The sequence below is a fragment of the Dermacentor variabilis genome, chromosome 5 (genome assembly GCF_050947875.1).
Source record: "Dermacentor variabilis isolate Ectoservices chromosome 5, ASM5094787v1, whole genome shotgun sequence".
Taxonomy (NCBI): Eukaryota; Metazoa; Arthropoda; class Arachnida; order Ixodida; family Ixodidae; genus Dermacentor; species Dermacentor variabilis.
This window is the reverse complement of record NC_134572.1, coordinates 88167687-88185046: the sequence shown is the minus strand read 5'-3', so window position 1 is coordinate 88185046 and position 17360 is coordinate 88167687. Positions and strand designations below refer to the sequence as shown.

The following is a 17360-nucleotide window of genomic DNA, read 5'->3' as shown; positions in this document are numbered from 1 at the left end:
TTTGCACCAGAAGTGTTATAACTAATTAATACAAAAATATTACGCTGAGTACCACATACTGTTAGCGCGATAGTTTTTAGCCTGTTCTCTGCAAGTAGCATAAAATATAGTACAAACACGTAAGTTTTATTACTTAGTTTCTCCTGCATACATAAAGGTTACAATGGCCGAGGTATATACAATACATACGTTTACTGGTCTCCGCGATGCGACAGGCCTTGTGATGTTCTCATAGTAGCCTCTAATGAACGCTGTAATTTGTACTGTTGAGGATCAGACAGTTCCTGTTTTGAAGGGCGATTGTGCACAAAAAAAAAACCAAGTAATTAACATGCAATGGTGCTGTAAAAAAAGGAAACTAAAAAAACGAGGACATGCCAACCGTGATGATTGCCTACGCGCAAGCTGCCGACGCGTGCAACGGGGCTCGACAACAGCCTGTAAGTGCTGTTTCGGGCATTTATCGTTCAAGTTACACTTCTGCGCCCAACTCGCGGACGACAGCCAAATGGCCTTTACGTGTAATGGTTGTTATCGCCACGGCAAGGTAAATGCCCGACGCAGGTCATTTGAGTACATGTACATGCTTTTTACCCTAATGCTGGAACTAAGTGCCGCCCATCAAAAGACAGCCATGAAAACGCCTCGCCTGCGCGTGTGCGTTCGCGCTTTCGGTCTTCATTGTTATCTTCCTCCTACATCGACCTTTCAATCAGCACGTTGCTCTTGCGTTTAAGTTTTCTTGGTGATAAGGGCCCCCCTTTTTGGCTAGCCTATCGGATTTCTCTGATAATGTGTATTATCTGTTAGTTGATATGACGCAATATGTTGCAAGGCCTTACGAGCCTAACGTATCGCGAGGACCTTTCACATGTGAGCGAGCGAGCGAGCTGGTAAGCACGGCCGATCAGTGAGCTAGCTAATCAATCACTCACTATATAAGTCAATCAATAGAGCAGCTCACAATGACAATGCCGATGATGATGATATGTAGTGTTTATTGGCGCAAGGGCCAAGTGTGGCCAAAGAGCGCCAATTTGACAATGCCGACATATAGACTACTATATAGACAGTGTGCTTTGGGCACGAACCGAAGCGCGACATCTATGGTGTGCTCGTGTATCGTGGTGAGGGGAATAGCGCTGTGGTTACTAATAACTAGTACAAGTCTACTAAGTCCAACACCAAACTGCTCGAATTGCGTCAATTTTGATGACAATGCCGACATATAGACTACTATCAAAATTGACGCAATTCGAGCAGTTTGGTGTTGGACTTAGTAAACTTGTACTAGTTATTAGTAACCACAGCGCTATTCCCCTCACCACGATACACGAGCACACCATAGATGTCGCGCTTCGGTTCGTGCCCAAAGCACACACTTGGCGAGTCAAAGAAAAGGTTGAAGATGACAGTTTCGAATTTCATTGCGGTGTTTCTCGCACTGTTTTCTTCCGCGCAATTCGATAAGGCGAAGAGATAAAAAAAAAAACACACACTGCCTTAGCGCTATTTCCTTCTCGCGTCTTCAGAGTCGCGCCCGCGCCTGTCTGTCTGCCCGTCTCCGCGCCGAAGTTATCGCGGCCTTCCATCGCCATCTGGCGGGGAACCGCCCCATTCCGGAGTGCGGCGGCCTTTTTGAAAGGCGCCACTTTTTGAAGCCATCGGAAGACGCGGGACGGATGCCGGCTTTCTTGTTTTTCTTCTCTCTTCGTAATCGCGCCCTCGTTGGTGTGACGGAAGGCAGCAGCCGTGAGCAAAGGTCGCAGTGATGAAGAAAGGCTCAAAGAAAACAATGAGAGAGGACGTTTCTTATCGCCAAAGGCCAGAGAAAATACGAGAAAGCCACGGGGGCGCCTCTTCTCCGCTGAAAAAGAAAATAAACGCTAACGCGGCACGCGATACGGCGGAGAGGGATGGAGGTGTACTGTAGTATATACGGGGACGGGCGAAGCGAAATGGAAAGGTAAGGAAGGCTATAGGTAAAATTCTGCCCCTCCTCACCTCCCCGTTCTCCTGAACGATTCCCCAACGCCCCTCCATCGCGCCCGCTAGGCGTTCTTGGTCTGGCGTGCCAAGCGAGCCGCAAAAACAGATCGGCATCTCGCCCACCGCACGGAAAAGACGTCAATTTTCACGTCATCGCATCGTCGACGCGCTCATCTCTTCCCTCTGCGGTGCCCGGACGAGCGGTTCAAAAAGTCGGGTCCCATTGTGTGCGCGATGGGCGTGCGACTCACTCTCGCTTATCGCGCCTTGCCCCGCTGCGCCTACAACGCACGCGGCCACCGCCACTGCAGCCTATAACGGGGAGTGTATATGCCGCCGCTTGGTTGGTTGGTGTGAAGGGCTCATTTCTCGCCGGAGGCGTGAAACGACCCGACCGACGACGCATTGTCTGTGTTGTTGTACACCCCTTCCCCCTGCCACCTAGCCACCAAGAGGAAGGGATGAGAGAGAGAGATGACGCGCACTATTTTTTTTTTTTTTTTGTCTAGTGCGCTCTAAGAAGACGCTGGAATGTTTAAGCAGGCGCGCGACGTTCACTTGCACTCGATGGATTCGCCTTCTGCGATGCTGCTGCTGACTCTGCCCGGCCTTTAGCAGCCATGCTGCGGTGTTGGGTGGTGCCGTATGGAATGACCCGAGCCATCTCCTTTCCACTTCGAGGCTGCCACTCAAGCTGCTTGCTTTTGATCGCCGCACAGACAGCGAAAAGACTGCCGCGTTCACGCGTTCCATAACGTCTTCGATAGTCGCAGAAGAGCCGCACAATTCCGCAGTCGACGTGGTTGGTGTATGTTTCATTACCAACGATATCTCACTTTTTCATGTATGTTTGCCTGCGTGTGTGCGGGAACGTGTACCTTGCAGGGGACGAAGGAATCCGCTCTAAAGGCGTGACATTCACACGTGGATGTGTAAGAAGTCCGCTGAAACAAACGCACGCAACGGGAAATGAAAATGTGCGTGCGGACGAATGCTCTGGAAAGCGAGGCGCCTCCGAAACAGCTTTGTCTTTGCAATCGAAATCTAGCGTTAAAACACTCGCACTTTTACACAACTCTTCCTCTTACAGACCGACACGTTACGTAGCTTGCAAAGCCGTTCTCGAGGTTCAGAGTTGCCTTTCACTTGTTAATCTTGATTATTTGAACCGTGTTTCACACTTGCTACGTCACCACTAACCATGTACATACGAAATGCCGCGTTTCCTGCGCTGCTCGAGTATAAGACTTTAGACGAGAGAGAGAGAGAGAGATAAAAGAAAGCAAAGGCCGGGAGGCTAACTAGACTCACGTCCGGTTTACTTCTTCAGACGATAATGAGTACCGCTTTCTTTGAAATTCAGTTAGTAATCACGCAGGTTCAAGTAGCCATCTCCTTGTTGTCATCGACCTGACAACACAGTTCACGTTCACATTAAAATTTTGGAGAGGAGTTGTTTGCATACGTTTGTTCTTGCCTTTCTGGGTGAATTCTCTTTCGAGTGCAGTGCTTTCCATGCGAATGGGTGCTTGACGTTCTAGCTTTGTCTTGCTATCCGGACAGAAGAGCGCCAATAACTCGTTCTGTGTGCTTCACGTCGCTCACCTGTGTTCGTGCTGTAAAGCTGCCGCCTTAACAATGCTTACAGCTTCTGCGTCTAACAGAGTGGCTTGCATGTCTTTCTGTGCATATCCTTTCCCCTTCCCCATAGGCCGACCAGTCAGGGCCGTTGGAAGCCATAGTGCCCGCTCCATGAACAGAGACCCGCATGGTAAGCACGCTGGTCACATGCTCCCTGCTTGATTTTTGTTTAACATGTTAAACCCAGTCTCCTGCGTACCGCTCATTTCACCAAATCTATTACGATTGCTCAATTCCTGGATGATCAACAGTGCGGCCCCAACAATAAAAGCCGCCTCCGCCCTGAGTCGCTGTTTCGACATGGAGATTTCGAAATAATGCCGTCAAGTCTCCATATTCATATAAGTATCGTTGTGTTGCTTCAATTCACGGGTGTGCTGCAAACGAGAACACGATACTGTTCTCTTGCCACTTTACAAATTACTAATACGTAGTAGCTTCGTATTACTAGCATAACGACTTCCATATATTGGCGTCCCTTATTAACACTGAAAACACGTTAATTGACATTCTAATTTATTCTAATATAAAAATAACATAAGCGATATATATGTAACTGCGAAGCCTTGCGCCACAGTTACCTATTTCAAACAGCCATGTAAATTTTGCTACGACCAGTATTTAACCAGTATTTAAGCAATATTTAAGCCAGTACAGCTATATAACCTTAAGAAGGGGAAATTTGTACGTTTATATGTGTCACTGTCGCAAAGCAGTTGCGGCTGCTGAGTAGACCTTCGCCCTTGCTCGATTCAATTCGATTGGGATTGGGTATTGGCATCGAGTGCTACATTCACGCAGGCTGGTTGGGTGTATGGGCATACCGTTTATTGGCAACATTTTTGCTCCATCGTGGCTTCGACATATGGACACGATCCGCTCTGCAACAAGCGGTACCACACCACGCCACCCAGTAAGTAGCTCTGCTTACCCCACACACTTGAGGACCACTGACTCAACATTAGCTAATGTGGGCGCGTTAACGGAGCTTACCCCCACATCATGGCCTTTGGGCTCACCGTATAACAGAAGTGGCCTATAACCATTACATCAAGAGCCGAAGCCATCGACGTCGCTACCTGACCCTCTTTCCTGTCGCCTCTCGCCATCGCCCTAAGACCCAGCAGCCCCGACGAGGGTCCGGGTCTTAAAAAAAATGTTTTGTCCCTCTTTCTCTCTCTCCCTCTGCTTGATGACACAGCGTGAAAATTGTTGAGCTTTCGTATGGTCAAGCTCCCTTATCAAAACACCAACTGCAGACAATGAGCTTTCTCACCACACAAGCACGACTCGCAGTACCAGGGCTGTAAAAGCATGCACAGCGTGTTGTCTGGCTTTAAAATTAAATGCTGAGGTTTCACGCGCCGACACCGCGATCTGGTTATGAGGCCCGCCGTAGTGGGTACTCCGGGTTAATTTGACCACCAGGGGTTCTTTAACGTGCCCCCAATGCATGGGACACGGGCGTTGTTGCGCCCCACTCGAAATGCGGTCACCACGGCCGGGATTTGATCCCACGGCGAAGATTTGATTCCGCGACCTCGTCCTTAGAAGCGCAACATCATAGCCGCTAAGCCACCGCGGCGGGTTGTGTCTGCATTTGTCTTACCTTCAGGAGCAAGCGTGTCAAACGATTGGTGACGACACTGAAGAGAATACATATACACACCCTTCGTCCTTCACCATCGCCCACCAGAATTTTTAATAATGCATTCGTAAGTACGTATTTTGTTGAACAGGCAAGCGTTTAGAAAAGGTTGATTCACCAAACGACTATTTCAGCGACACTGTATAGCAGGTCGGCTTCAGAATTGAGGAACCTTTAGCTTCCTTAATCAGCTCCCTGTTCCTTTTGCACAGTCATGTGAAGGCCGCCTTGCACAACCGCATAGTCTGGCAGCGAACTGCGAAGAAGTTTTTAAGACGTTAGGAGAACTTCTAACTTAGCGTAACGCACTTCGAAAGTTTGGTCGAGAGAGATCGAGAGAAGTCGCATCGTGAGAAGGCGGCGAAATTGATTTGCCGAGCGACGCAGCCACATTGATAGAATCGCGGGTTCGACGAAGGCGCGAGGAGCGCGGCCGCGCGCGCACACTCATCGGTGTTCCAGCCACACGGGAAAGTCGGCACTAAAAGCGCGGGCGCCTTCGTGTTGCCAAGAAAAATGAATTAGAGGCGAAAAAAGGCAGCTGGGAAGAAAAATGATGAGGGACACCGAAAAAAAAAAGGAAAGAAGGGAAACGCCGGAACGAAGGGAGAAAGACGGAAAACAAGGAGTCAGAGAGAGAGAAAGGGAGAGAGATAATATAACGGGATAAGATAGAGGCGGCGCATTCCGATGCCGAGGAAGCGGAATCCGGTTTCGTCTGGAGAGGAGGCGTCAATCGGATTCCGGTAAATCGCGTTGGCCAGCCAGATCAGCAGAAAATATCAAAGGCGCCGCTTCAGCACGCACTGCGGACACACACACGCACGCAGCGCGCCTGTCTCGAGAAGGGAGGGCAAGACGACGTGGCGGCCACGACTTTGCCCCGGTTGACGTGCAGCCGTGCCAGCAGGTTGCCGGAAGCAGAGACACTCGCTGAGCCAAGCAAAGAAACGAATGCCCGCAGAAAAGAGGGGGGGGGGGTGATTCGCAAGTATCGAAGCAAGGAGAAGGGGGTGAAAACGTGGCAGGAGTTTGGGGGCTAGACTGATAGTACACGACAAGAGCTTTGCCAGACGTCGAGAGAGATATAGACAGGCAGCTGTAGGCTGTAGTCCAGCCGGAGGTCTAAAAGCCCACGTGTTCCCTGCGACAGCAGCAGTGTGCGAGAGCCGGCGATACTGCGCGTCCAGTGTTTGCTGTTGCGCGACACCGGCTTGCCTTTTCCCGCTGAAAACATCCGCGTTAATACCCGCACCTTGCCGACAATGCCGGTACCTTCTCACTGGCGCTCACTGACATAAAAGGATGAGCTTCTTTTACGTGACGCATCTTTCTAACCCGCGCCCTCTTCTCTAGCTCCTCCTACTTCCTGACTACGAGGGCTCCAAAACGCAACCGTGACTAACCTTTGCTTTCTTTAGTTTAATTACACAGCAGCGATGTCAGGGCCGGATTGCTCGAAAGCTAGCGGTGCGCTTAGCACGGACAAAAGGAGTTTCGACGTGATGCCCAATATTAGAGGCATTACACTCCCACGCCGCTACCCGCTTACACGCGTACAAGCGTCTACTCTGGTATATCTTCATTTAGGAGCGTCGCATTTTACCGCCTTAAGCACAAACAGCGCGGATTCGCGTCTGCGCCGACGGGCTTGCTTGCCGTCGCATGTCGTTGCAGGCATTGAGCCGTGCGATCGACAGAGAGCTCAGCTTCGCTGCGTATCATTTAGCGCCCGTTTGAACGCTGTTGAAATAACTTCAGCGATCGCACAGCCCACCGTCAGCGCGTCAACTTCTGCTTCCTGAATGCGGCAAAGCTGTAGCGGATTTGAAAGTCGGATTTTCCGCACTGCGCCGCCTGTTTTGAGCGACCAACGCCAGCGCTTCACTAAACGGGATCTGTTTTGTAAAGTGCGTTCGTCTCTAATTCGGGTGAACGTCTGACTGAGTCGAAATTACAAAATCGTTTCATTCGAAAACTGAATGGTAATTCTGTTGCAAAAGGCACCATCTATATTTGCTTCAAGCAGGCACGGTTTTCGTCAGGCTTATTTACAACACTGCGTACGCGTCGCAGCTCCTAGCACTGCATCTATATATTTCCCAATGTGCTACAGCTACTGAGTGCAGATGCGAGTTGAGAGTCGAGCACGTCGATTTAAATACAATACGGTGGAGAGTTTGGCAAGTTTGTTGGTGATCAAACAAATAAAAACGAAGCGGAGTATGCTTCGTCTTTTTTGCCGAGTTTATAGGCCTAGTTTAGACGTTGCATCATGTTTCGAAAATTCAGCAATCGGAATTAACTATCAAGATGCAACGTCTCTTAGCAAAAATAGACCACTACTCCTAGCGCAAGTGTAGCGTTCTTGGGAAACATCTGTCTTTTGTAAGTTATTGAGTAGATTGTTGAATTTATGATTTTTTAATGTCGCACTAGGCTGTTTGTACACGGAACAAATTCAGTGTACATTTTCATAACAATGAAGGCAACTCAAAGTGCCTAAATGTGAAGCTGATCAAGCGGGTAATTCATCATGTTGATAAAGCTTTCGTGGTGAACATAAGCATCACTAAACATCTGAAAAGTTGTTTCTGAGCTATTCACGATAATATTTACGTTTAACAATATGTCTGTCACTCTACAAACTGAGTATGTGGTGTTCTTTTTTATGCCTGAATGTGTGATATTTGCCTTTTTAGTGCTTTGTCTTTTTTTAAACATGGTCTTCTCCTTTCTGTCACGCAGGTGCGCCTGCTGAAACAGATGAAAGTAAGTAACAAAACTTGCACCAGTTTTAAACTTCAACTTAGAATTAGCTTGCGATTTACAGAGCCGTGATACTTCTTTTCATAGCGGAGTTACAGACATGGGGCTTCGGTTTCTTTACGTTTTCTAGACTTCATCAATTACGTATAAAAACATGTAAGAGCTGAAAAAGAAATCCGCTCCTAAAAGCCCAGTAGTAACCCCCTTATTTTCTTTCAAACACTACAAATATTGTTTCATTCATCCCCAACATAGCTTAATAAGAGGATTTCGGCTTCCCATGCCTAAAGCTTTGTACCGCTAGAAACAGGATTTGTTAAATGGAGCTTTTCGATCTGTTACTTGCTTTACTTAGAGTGTACGCGAACTGTCTTCTGCTAATTAAGCGGAGCAAATACAGAAACAATCTGGAAAAAGAAGAAAACTAATTGATTTATTGACCTTTTCTTGGTTTCTTACAGACATCACAAACTCTGCAAGGTGCTTGAAGCCACTTCTGCTGACTTTGCTACTGAGTCTGATTCTCGGCCTCTCCTAGCCGAGTGCTGCCTTGTTATCAAGGTACAGTTGTGGGACCAAACAATCTATTGGGTTAGAGATTGGGTTTAACCACTGGCGCAACGGGGGAGGGGGGAGAGAATTCGGGGTTTTACGTGACAGCGTGTCGAACTCATTGCGAGGCGCGCCTTAGTGGGCCACTTCCGGTTATTTTTGAATACGTGGATTTCTTCAACGTGCATCCGACTCATGGCACACAAGCATTCATTTGCATTTCACCCTATCGGAATGCGGCCGCCGTGATCGAGATCGAACCCGCGACCTCGTATTCAGCAGCGTAGCACCGTAGCCACGGAGATGTATGCCACGGCGGGCACTGGCACAACAGAAGTAGTGACATCGAATTCGCTCTATGATGTAGCTCCACAACTCGCCTCCTAATAAACTCAGCGATGGCCGTAACTTTTTTGAGCTGCCCAGAGCTTGTTCTTGAATCATTACGTGAAGTGGGCTATCTTCTGTTTGATAGGCGTTCTACACTTTGGGTCTTTTCTTTCTTTTTTGTTCCACACCTTGCATATATCAGAGGATTAAAGCCGTTTCTTGTTATTTCTACCAAAAAGAAAAGAACAATGGTTTCTATTGATAAATTAAAAGGGAAGTGAAACTCAGGCGCAAGACCACCAGCTGCCCCCTGAACACACGTTGTCGAATCAGTTAAGCACAAACAGCGCGTGACCTTACCAGACGCAATACAAGTAATTGCACTTGCGAAACTCGGATCTATGTCACAGACAAGGTGGAAGAATATCAGAGGTGTATGTACTGCGTGCCTCTCCTTTTCGTTCTCTCCTTCTGCCTTCTTATTCTTTTTCACCCTTTTTCCTTCCCCACGCCTAGGGTAGCCAACCGGGGAACACCTCGGTTAACTTCCTTGTCTTTTCTTTTTGTCCTTTGCCCTCTCGCGTTGACAATCCTAATATTGAGACTGTGTTCTGAAGAGCTGTCAGGGCACCTATATGGTGAATGCATTTGTTGGTGCGGAGTGCTTGCGGAAAGCCCTGGCAGTTGAAGGGAAAACAGATTCAAGTACGGTTAGAGGGCTGGATATCAACGACTACAAGCACCCTCGTGTCGGCTTTAAAGCAAGCTGTCAGCACGCGCTCCTAATGCACTTTTTTAAACACCCGTTAAGAGAGATACGATCGTAAATACTTCAAAAAATGAATGCGATTGGTTGCCTACTTTGCAAGCTTCAGAGAAAACGCACGTACACTAGAGGGGCTTCAGCGCTAAAAGATCGCGAAAAAAAAAATGCGACTATGGAGGCTGTCGTATTGCACGTCCCAGAAATTTAGAATTATCTGTACGTGCCGTTGGCAAGGAATATAGAGGCTGTACTTGATCAAGTGGTACACGCATCAAAGCTATGAGTTCTGCTTGCTGTCACGGACAAAGCAGCCCAAGTGGCAAGACTCTCGCTGCTACAGTGGTATTCATTCATTCATTCATTCATTCATTCATTCATTCATTCATTCATTCATTCATTCATTCATTCATTCATTCATTCATTCATCGATCGTATTGCGGCTTTTCGATCTCTCGCAGGCAGCCTAATGGTTAAATGCGGTCGCGAGAGGCCGAAAGTAGTGTCTCTTAGCTGAACTAATGTCCCTTACCTTACCAATGTCTTTTAGCAGGAAGGTAATGTACCTTAGCAAATCGGACGTTCTACGTGATTTGTGAGACAACGAAAAACAAGAAAATGTATCGTAAAAAGAGGAGGATAAAGAAAGGAAGAGAGCCCCAGTGCAGCTGCGGCTTTCCTAGGTCCATGTTCATAAGCCGATGTAAGCATTAATATGTTCAAGCTATAGCTTAAAAGTATCATGTTCTTGTTGTAAAGCAAGCACGTCATGGAGTAATAGATGCGATAGCATTTACGTGGCACATACGTTTGGTTTAAAGTCGTCAAATGCCCTACCTGCAAAGCACTCATCGCCACCACTTAAGCACGAGCCTTGTCATAAACATTGTCATAAGCACAAGTCAGTACTGAGAGCAGCAATATTTCCGTCAGGCGGAAGGCAACGAAGAGGAGAAACAATGCAAGTGAATGAAGTTCACACGCATACTATCTTGCCTGACAGCCTTAACCAATGTTTCTGCTCTGCTAATATACGTATCGGTGCTAATCTGGTTGTTTAAGGCAATTTGTGTGCAACGAAGTGAGCGCCGCCTTTTAGAGATTGATGAAACTAATTATGCACTGTATTCTACTCCCTCAACGTTTACACCTCGCTTTTGTTTTCTTTCCACTGACAGACGGCGCAAACCCTACTTTCGTCCTGTCTAGCCCATCCTGAGCCGACTTGAGCAGAAGGGAGCCTTCAACATCGAACCCTTCTCACTCGACCCGAAAAGGACGTCAAGCGACATACTCAAGACGTGCCTTCCTTCTTTCGATTCGTACAGATCGCAGCACCTCGTGTGACGCGTGTCACCGTTTTAAATGAGGTTCCAGAAACCATCGTCCCTTGATGACAGAATGTGAAAGGGAGCGCATGACAAGGCGTCCTTTCTTCTTTTTTTTTATTTTTTAAGCGAAAACCAAAGAGGCTTCCCATGCCAGACTTGTACAGTGTGTAACCAAGAATTAAGGCTTACATTGTGTGTCCTGCAAGACGTTTTTCTTCATTTTTTTAACTAGCCCTTTAGAAAGAATTTGTTGCGCATAAATGTGTGATGAACGATACGAAACGATATTCAGTAACCGCCATCGCAACAACGGCAAGGTTGAGCAATGCGTTATTATTGTCTCATAAACCGTGCAGCTTCGAGATCGAAGTTATCGTATTCGAGAAGCTGCAGTTTAAATGTGACGCTACAGCATAGGCACTGTAAAGAATATTTATTGCACTCGAATACTTTATCGCGCTATCTACGGCATGCGATATGCTTTGTTTTTTTTTTTAGTTTTCTATCAAGGTCGACAAGTTCGAGTTGAGTAGGCTTGGTGTCTCAGCTGCAGCCTCCCAGAAGGCGGTATCCTTTCTTCGTGCCCATTCGCGTATAACTTAGGCAGCTTTCAACTAACGCACTGAAATATCGTACCGCAACTATGCACGCTTTTTAATTAAAGAAGACGCACTGCGCCCGCGGCACTCAGCGCAGTTCATCACTCCGCTTCAGTTCACGACGACTACGTGGCGAAAATAGAGCGTAAGAATGAAATGATCATTCAGGGGTCACGTCGAGGCTTGTACACAAGTGCTGGTGCTCTCAAACACGAAAGATCCCTCGTAAGGCAGCGTTTGAAGGTTCAACGTAGTCGTGTACAGTAAATGTTTGTCCCTTTTGTTTTGTCCCGAAATATGCTAGTCCTTGCCGAAGCCGTCCCCTTCGTGTATATTAGTAATATATTTTGGTCTGCCAGACACTGTCCTCACACCATCTCCTAACATAAATGTAGATCAATGTCCTTGAATCTCAATCACTTCGCTATATATTCGTTTCTACCAACGCAAGAAAGAAGTGAGCTCGCTTTAACACATACATCAACTCGGGCAGATTTAAACAGTCCACTCTCTGTACCATGAAATAATATTCCTCGTTATCTTTCCATGTATTAATCAGACTCGCAAAGGTACCGTATTTGCACTGTTCTAAGGAGCACTTTTCTTTAAATTAAAAGGTGCGTCAAAATTTGCATGCACGCCTACAATCGTAACTAATTTTACTTAACATCGAAAATGAAACAGGTTCTTACTAAAAAAAAAGGAAAGCTCTATGCGAGGTAGCTAGCCATACTGCAATCGAACGGGTAGTCTGAAGATAGCGACACTCGGCGATATTGCAAGGTAGGCCCATGGTGCATGGAACCTCCTATACCGCAGTTTAGTATAGTAGTTTGCTGGGCCAGTTGGTGCATGGTGAACGTATAATGGCTCCCAGCAAGTACGGACGCGAGCACAAGTAAGTAGAAACGAACAGGACAACGCTGGACTTACAACTGAAACTTCAGTTGTAAGTCCAGCGTTTTCCTGTCCGTTTCTACTTACTTCTGCTCGCGTCCGTACTTGCTGGAAACCGTTATACGTTTTCCTATACCGCAGACGATGGTTGCCCGAGTCTCCAAAAGTGTGGCACTTCTAATGCATTAAATTGAACTGAATATGACTTTTTGTGGTCGATAAACAGCGAAAAGGAGGTGTTGTCGGATTCCGATAGCCACTAGCCGCTAAGATTCAGCTGTGTGCGTGTCTGTGTGTCTCTGTATGTTCCATAATATCGCTTCAACACAGTATGCGTCGACTCAGGTTCCGTTTTTTTAGATATTCTTTAGATATTTGGGCGGTGATTTAACTGCGTGTTACAATCGGTGGCGCGGTAGAATCGTGCAAATACGGTATGCCGGCAGAGACGTTTAGGATCTTTTTCTTTGTACAAGCCAATCACATTTTCTCGGACGCAGTCGCGTTATCTGACTCGCTGAGGCAGACACCACAGAGGCGTCGGTTCCCAAAGCCTGACAAGCACTTTTATCTGGAGTGCATCTAAAAGAAAAGCCGAACGCTTTGGTTGCTGCTGACAAACACGATGTTATTGACAATTTGCACTTACAAGTACATTTTCCCAATCACCCTACGACGCGTTCAGCACAACACAAGTTGTCCACTGTATTATATGCCCCATGTGCGCGTATATAAAACGGCTGCACGCGTTTTAAAACGTGTTCACGGTTCTGTAGAACGAACGTAACGAGCAAGAAACATCAGGTGCATGCTTACAGAGTGCACACAATTCTGGGCACAGTGTTCAAAAGACAAAATGTTAGAGAAGTTCAAAAGAAGTAACAGAATAGCGAATGTAGCAGGCCTGTGACGGACATCCTTACAAGCATCGATTCAGACTTAAGATATTTATTGCACACTTGTAGCATATACTATAGGCTCTTGACTAAAGTTCGTAACTGTCAGAACAGCCGTGCGCTGCGCGCCGTATCACATTGCAGGTGAACTCAGCTCTAAAGACATGCCACAAATGGAAGCAAATTTTCGTAACTCAGTCGCATTACATGCCTAGAATGACGGCTCCCAAGTTCTTTTTTTTTTCACGCGTCGCAAGGCCAGTCCGTTGAATCAGTGCTGTATCGCAAAGCAACCTCTTTTAACCCTGGCATGAAACTTTGTGAACGTCTTAAACGTGGCAGGCAACAAAAATACACTAATGATATAGTGTTTGCTTGGATATAAACACGAGAGGAACGTGTCGCACACACCACAATTCTCCCCCTAGAAGCAAATGACTTAAGCTTTAGCCTTTGATGAAAGTAAGCGCGAGCTAACAATGTGATGCCACGAGCCGCTTGCACTTACCTAAAACTAGTCACATCATCAAAAATGAAAAATGGCCGAGTGTAACAAGAAAATATTTATACAAAATTCTTCTATTTGGGTACTCTTGGTGTGTAGAGAACTTGTGCATTTTCCCTTATCGTATAGTAGAAGTAAAAGTTGTAAATAATACATCTCGATGACGCTCTTGTTTGAACCGCTTTGAATGCGCATATTTGTTATTGTTCACTGTCGCTGAAACAAAACTATAAAGCACAGTGAGAAATGTTCTGTTTCCTCAAGCACAAAAGAACTATAATTCGCCACTCAGCATCTGTGGCCTACGATTTCATAAAAAAAATTGTAAATTAAAAGCTTGCGCCAAATTTCACAATGCGCACTAAGCATTCTGCGTCTTATAGATTGCGCACATGACAATATCATAGTAAAAGCATTTTTTATGTACTGTGAAATGATTATTCCGCAATATAGCATTACATGTGTTTGATTGTTCATTATGGGTATACTTCTTTTTCTGTTATCTATATTGATTCTTCATGTGCTGATGCTTCCCTATGCTTGTTCATTTGCGAAAGGACTACTTAATGACACAACTGCACTTTGCTATCAAGCTATGCAAATGGGCTACTTTGTACACAAAAGCTTTTGGCATGTGTTTTTCCAGTTCACACAATGAAGCTTTTAGTTATAAGGCACAGTATTTTTATAGTGCGAGTGTATACCTGTTGCAATTTGTCATGTACAGCGTTTGAAGTAATAAACGTGATCATCGCTTGCAAGTTTTGTTTCTGGAGTGTTTTCTCAAGGATAGCTTCACATTTGGGTTGTGCTGACAAACATTGTTAATACAAGTTGCTTTTATCGGTAGAACTCGCTGTTAACCGTATGCAACAAATCTGTGACAGCCGATATCGTATGCCTATGTGTAGTCTAGCTTATTTAGTTAAAACCAGTTATTGTCATATTAAAACCTGTAGCACTCCTTCTTGTCTTCTTAAAGCTTTGTCTGCTGTTCTGCTGAGTAAATGCGCATTGGAAGATAAAACGAAACGAATAGTAAGACAGATTTCCTGGCACCGCAAGTGTAAGTTTGTGTAAAACAGTACAATTTGATTCATTTTCCCCTCCGTTTTAGTGTGACTTTCACCACCAGGAGACTCAGAAGAGAGCTAGGACACGCTGCGGGCGACCTAATCTTAAGCCGTCGCTTCTCCTCTATCCCTGTTTTGTTTAGTCTTCCACATGACTTTTGTAAATAAGGGAAGATAGTTATATCTTCAGGCTTCTGGCCAATAGAAAGATTGTTGCTCACTCTCGGGGTGCCTTTGCTGCCACTGGAACCATAGGAGCTTTGTATTTATGTCCATCATGACGTTCCAGAGCATCGAGCACTACGCAGCTGGCCACAAAAGCGCGGTCGACCGCTGAACTTCGGTAAGTATACTTCCCGTGATAGAGTGCGACTAAGATTATAGCAAATAATTGTCAACAGTGCGGTAAAGAGGACTCGGTTGCTGTTAGTTCATCTCTCTGCTTGCATAGAACACGGAAACAGGAAAGACTCGGAGAGACCGAACGGAGCGTAAACTGCCAACTTATTAAACCAACAGGAATATACGGACCTTCGTCACCATCAATGAATTCATTTTCTTTCTTTTTCTTTGATCATGTTGGTTGCCCTTACTTTTGCATTAGTACGAGCACCCATTCCAAAAATAACTCGATCGCAAGTTTGCACTTAATTATTCAGTGCGTGTATTTCGTGTTTCCGTGGTGCACTACATCGCGCAAGAAAATAAGCTCTTGTAGATGCAGTAGAAGCGAGTTATACTGCATCAATGTCGGCATGAACTCGACGAATTCAATTTTGGTGTCGTATAAGTAGATGTGGTTGTCTGGTGCTGGTAACGTAGGCAACATTACTGGTTTTGCTGCTACATTCATTGCGGGTTGTTCTAATAGCTACAGTTCTGGTCGAGGGTTGCGATAACTAGCTCTTTGTTTTCTTTACGTTCCGACATTGGCAACGCCGATTTCGGACAGCAACGATGCTAATGCTTGTACAAAATTGTTATAACTGCAGGATAATGCTGACTTTCTTTATGAATATTACACGACTTATACTTCGACATATAGTGTACCCAGCCCAATATGGAGCATAGAACCGTCTACGGGAAGTACTTCTGCCGATTTAGCCCCGTTGCGTCCCGACTGGGGTCGTGAATCAAGTGAGGAATTGATGTCATATTCTTTACGTGCATTATTTTAACTCTGTAGAATTTCTCATTTGTTTACATGCTCATCACAGTCTACGTCGCGCTCGCTGTGGGTGTTTACGACTTTGTTTACGAGCGTATTATGGTGTGACATGCCTTTGCCTTTTATATGTTCCTGGGTGTACAGGACTGTGTGCTGTAGATTTCTGGCCCTACGACGTTTCTTTTTATTTTCTTACTGCATAAATATTTCTTATATTGTTTCTGCTATGCGAAAAGAGAAAATGATAAACGAAAGCCAGGGAGGTTAACCAGGACTGAGCCAGGTTGGCTACCGTACACCGGGGGAAGTGGAAAGGGGAGGTAAAGATTAAGAAAACAAGAGAACGTCCACTGTGGATATCCTCACATGGTAAAGTTTTCCGCTTTATATCCACTTATGCTCACGCAATCAGGATCACAGACGGTCGCTCAATCCAATAGCTTTCAAATATCGGAGCAGCATGTGTGGCCTTTTGTAGCTGTGATATACGAGGCCACGGTCCCAAGACCTTGTTCAAGGTGATCGGTTTTCTAACTGATTTAGAGCTGCGCAGAGATCATGTCTCGTTTTCAAAAGATGGACAGAAGCACAGCAGATGTTCTATAGTCTCCTCGACACCGCAGGCATTGCACTCGGCGCTATCAGCCATTCCAGTCAAACACGTATATGAAATGGTGAATGCGACGCCCAAGCGTAAGCAGCACAGCATTGTTTCCTAATTTCGCAAAAGTCCAGGTAACAGCCGCAGTTCCATAGATGGGTGGAGGAAATGCAAGTGATGCTGGGTGAATTTAGGTGTGTGTCACTTCTCCAATGTCATACAGTGCACTAGCTTGCTTAAGTATTGGGCTGCGTCAGTCTTCGATAAAGGTACAGAAACAAGGCGTGCTCCTTCGCGTGTTTTCCTAGCAGCTTCGTCGACGAGGTAATTGTCCGAGATACCGCAGTGACGAGGCAGCCACTGAAACAGGACGTCGTGTCCTTTCGCTATCATATGACGGTGCGTATCTTGTATCTGCGACACAAGCTGTTCACAAAACCCGCGACAAAGAGCTGTCAAAAGACATGGTAGGGCCGCCTTCGAGTCGCAGAATATCGCCCACCGACTAGCCAGTTGTTTGCTAATATAATCAACGGCACCTGGGAGGGCAACAAACTTCGAACCCGTCGATGTTGTGGCGTGAGAAATCTTGTATCTG

The 17360-nt window shown here is 46.0% G+C and overlaps 1 protein-coding gene across 2 annotated transcripts in view; it reads left to right on the top strand.

Moving 5' to 3' along the window:
* The window catches only part of LOC142582930 (uncharacterized), a 345940-nt gene extending 333401 nt beyond the window's left edge, over positions 1–12539 (top strand). The window contains exons 4-7 of one of the 2 annotated variants that reach the window (XM_075693069.1): positions 3701–3760; positions 8027–8050; positions 8509–8608; positions 10871–12539. In XM_075693069.1, the coding sequence (XP_075549184.1) occupies positions 3701–3760; positions 8027–8050; positions 8509–8585 (161 nt within the window). In that variant the 3' untranslated portion in view covers positions 8586–8608; positions 10871–12539. The remainder of the gene's footprint in view (positions 1–3700; positions 3761–8026; positions 8051–8508; positions 8609–10870) is intronic. The other variant, XM_075693070.1, reaches the window with a different exon arrangement.
* Positions 12540–17360: the final 4821 nt, after the last annotated feature.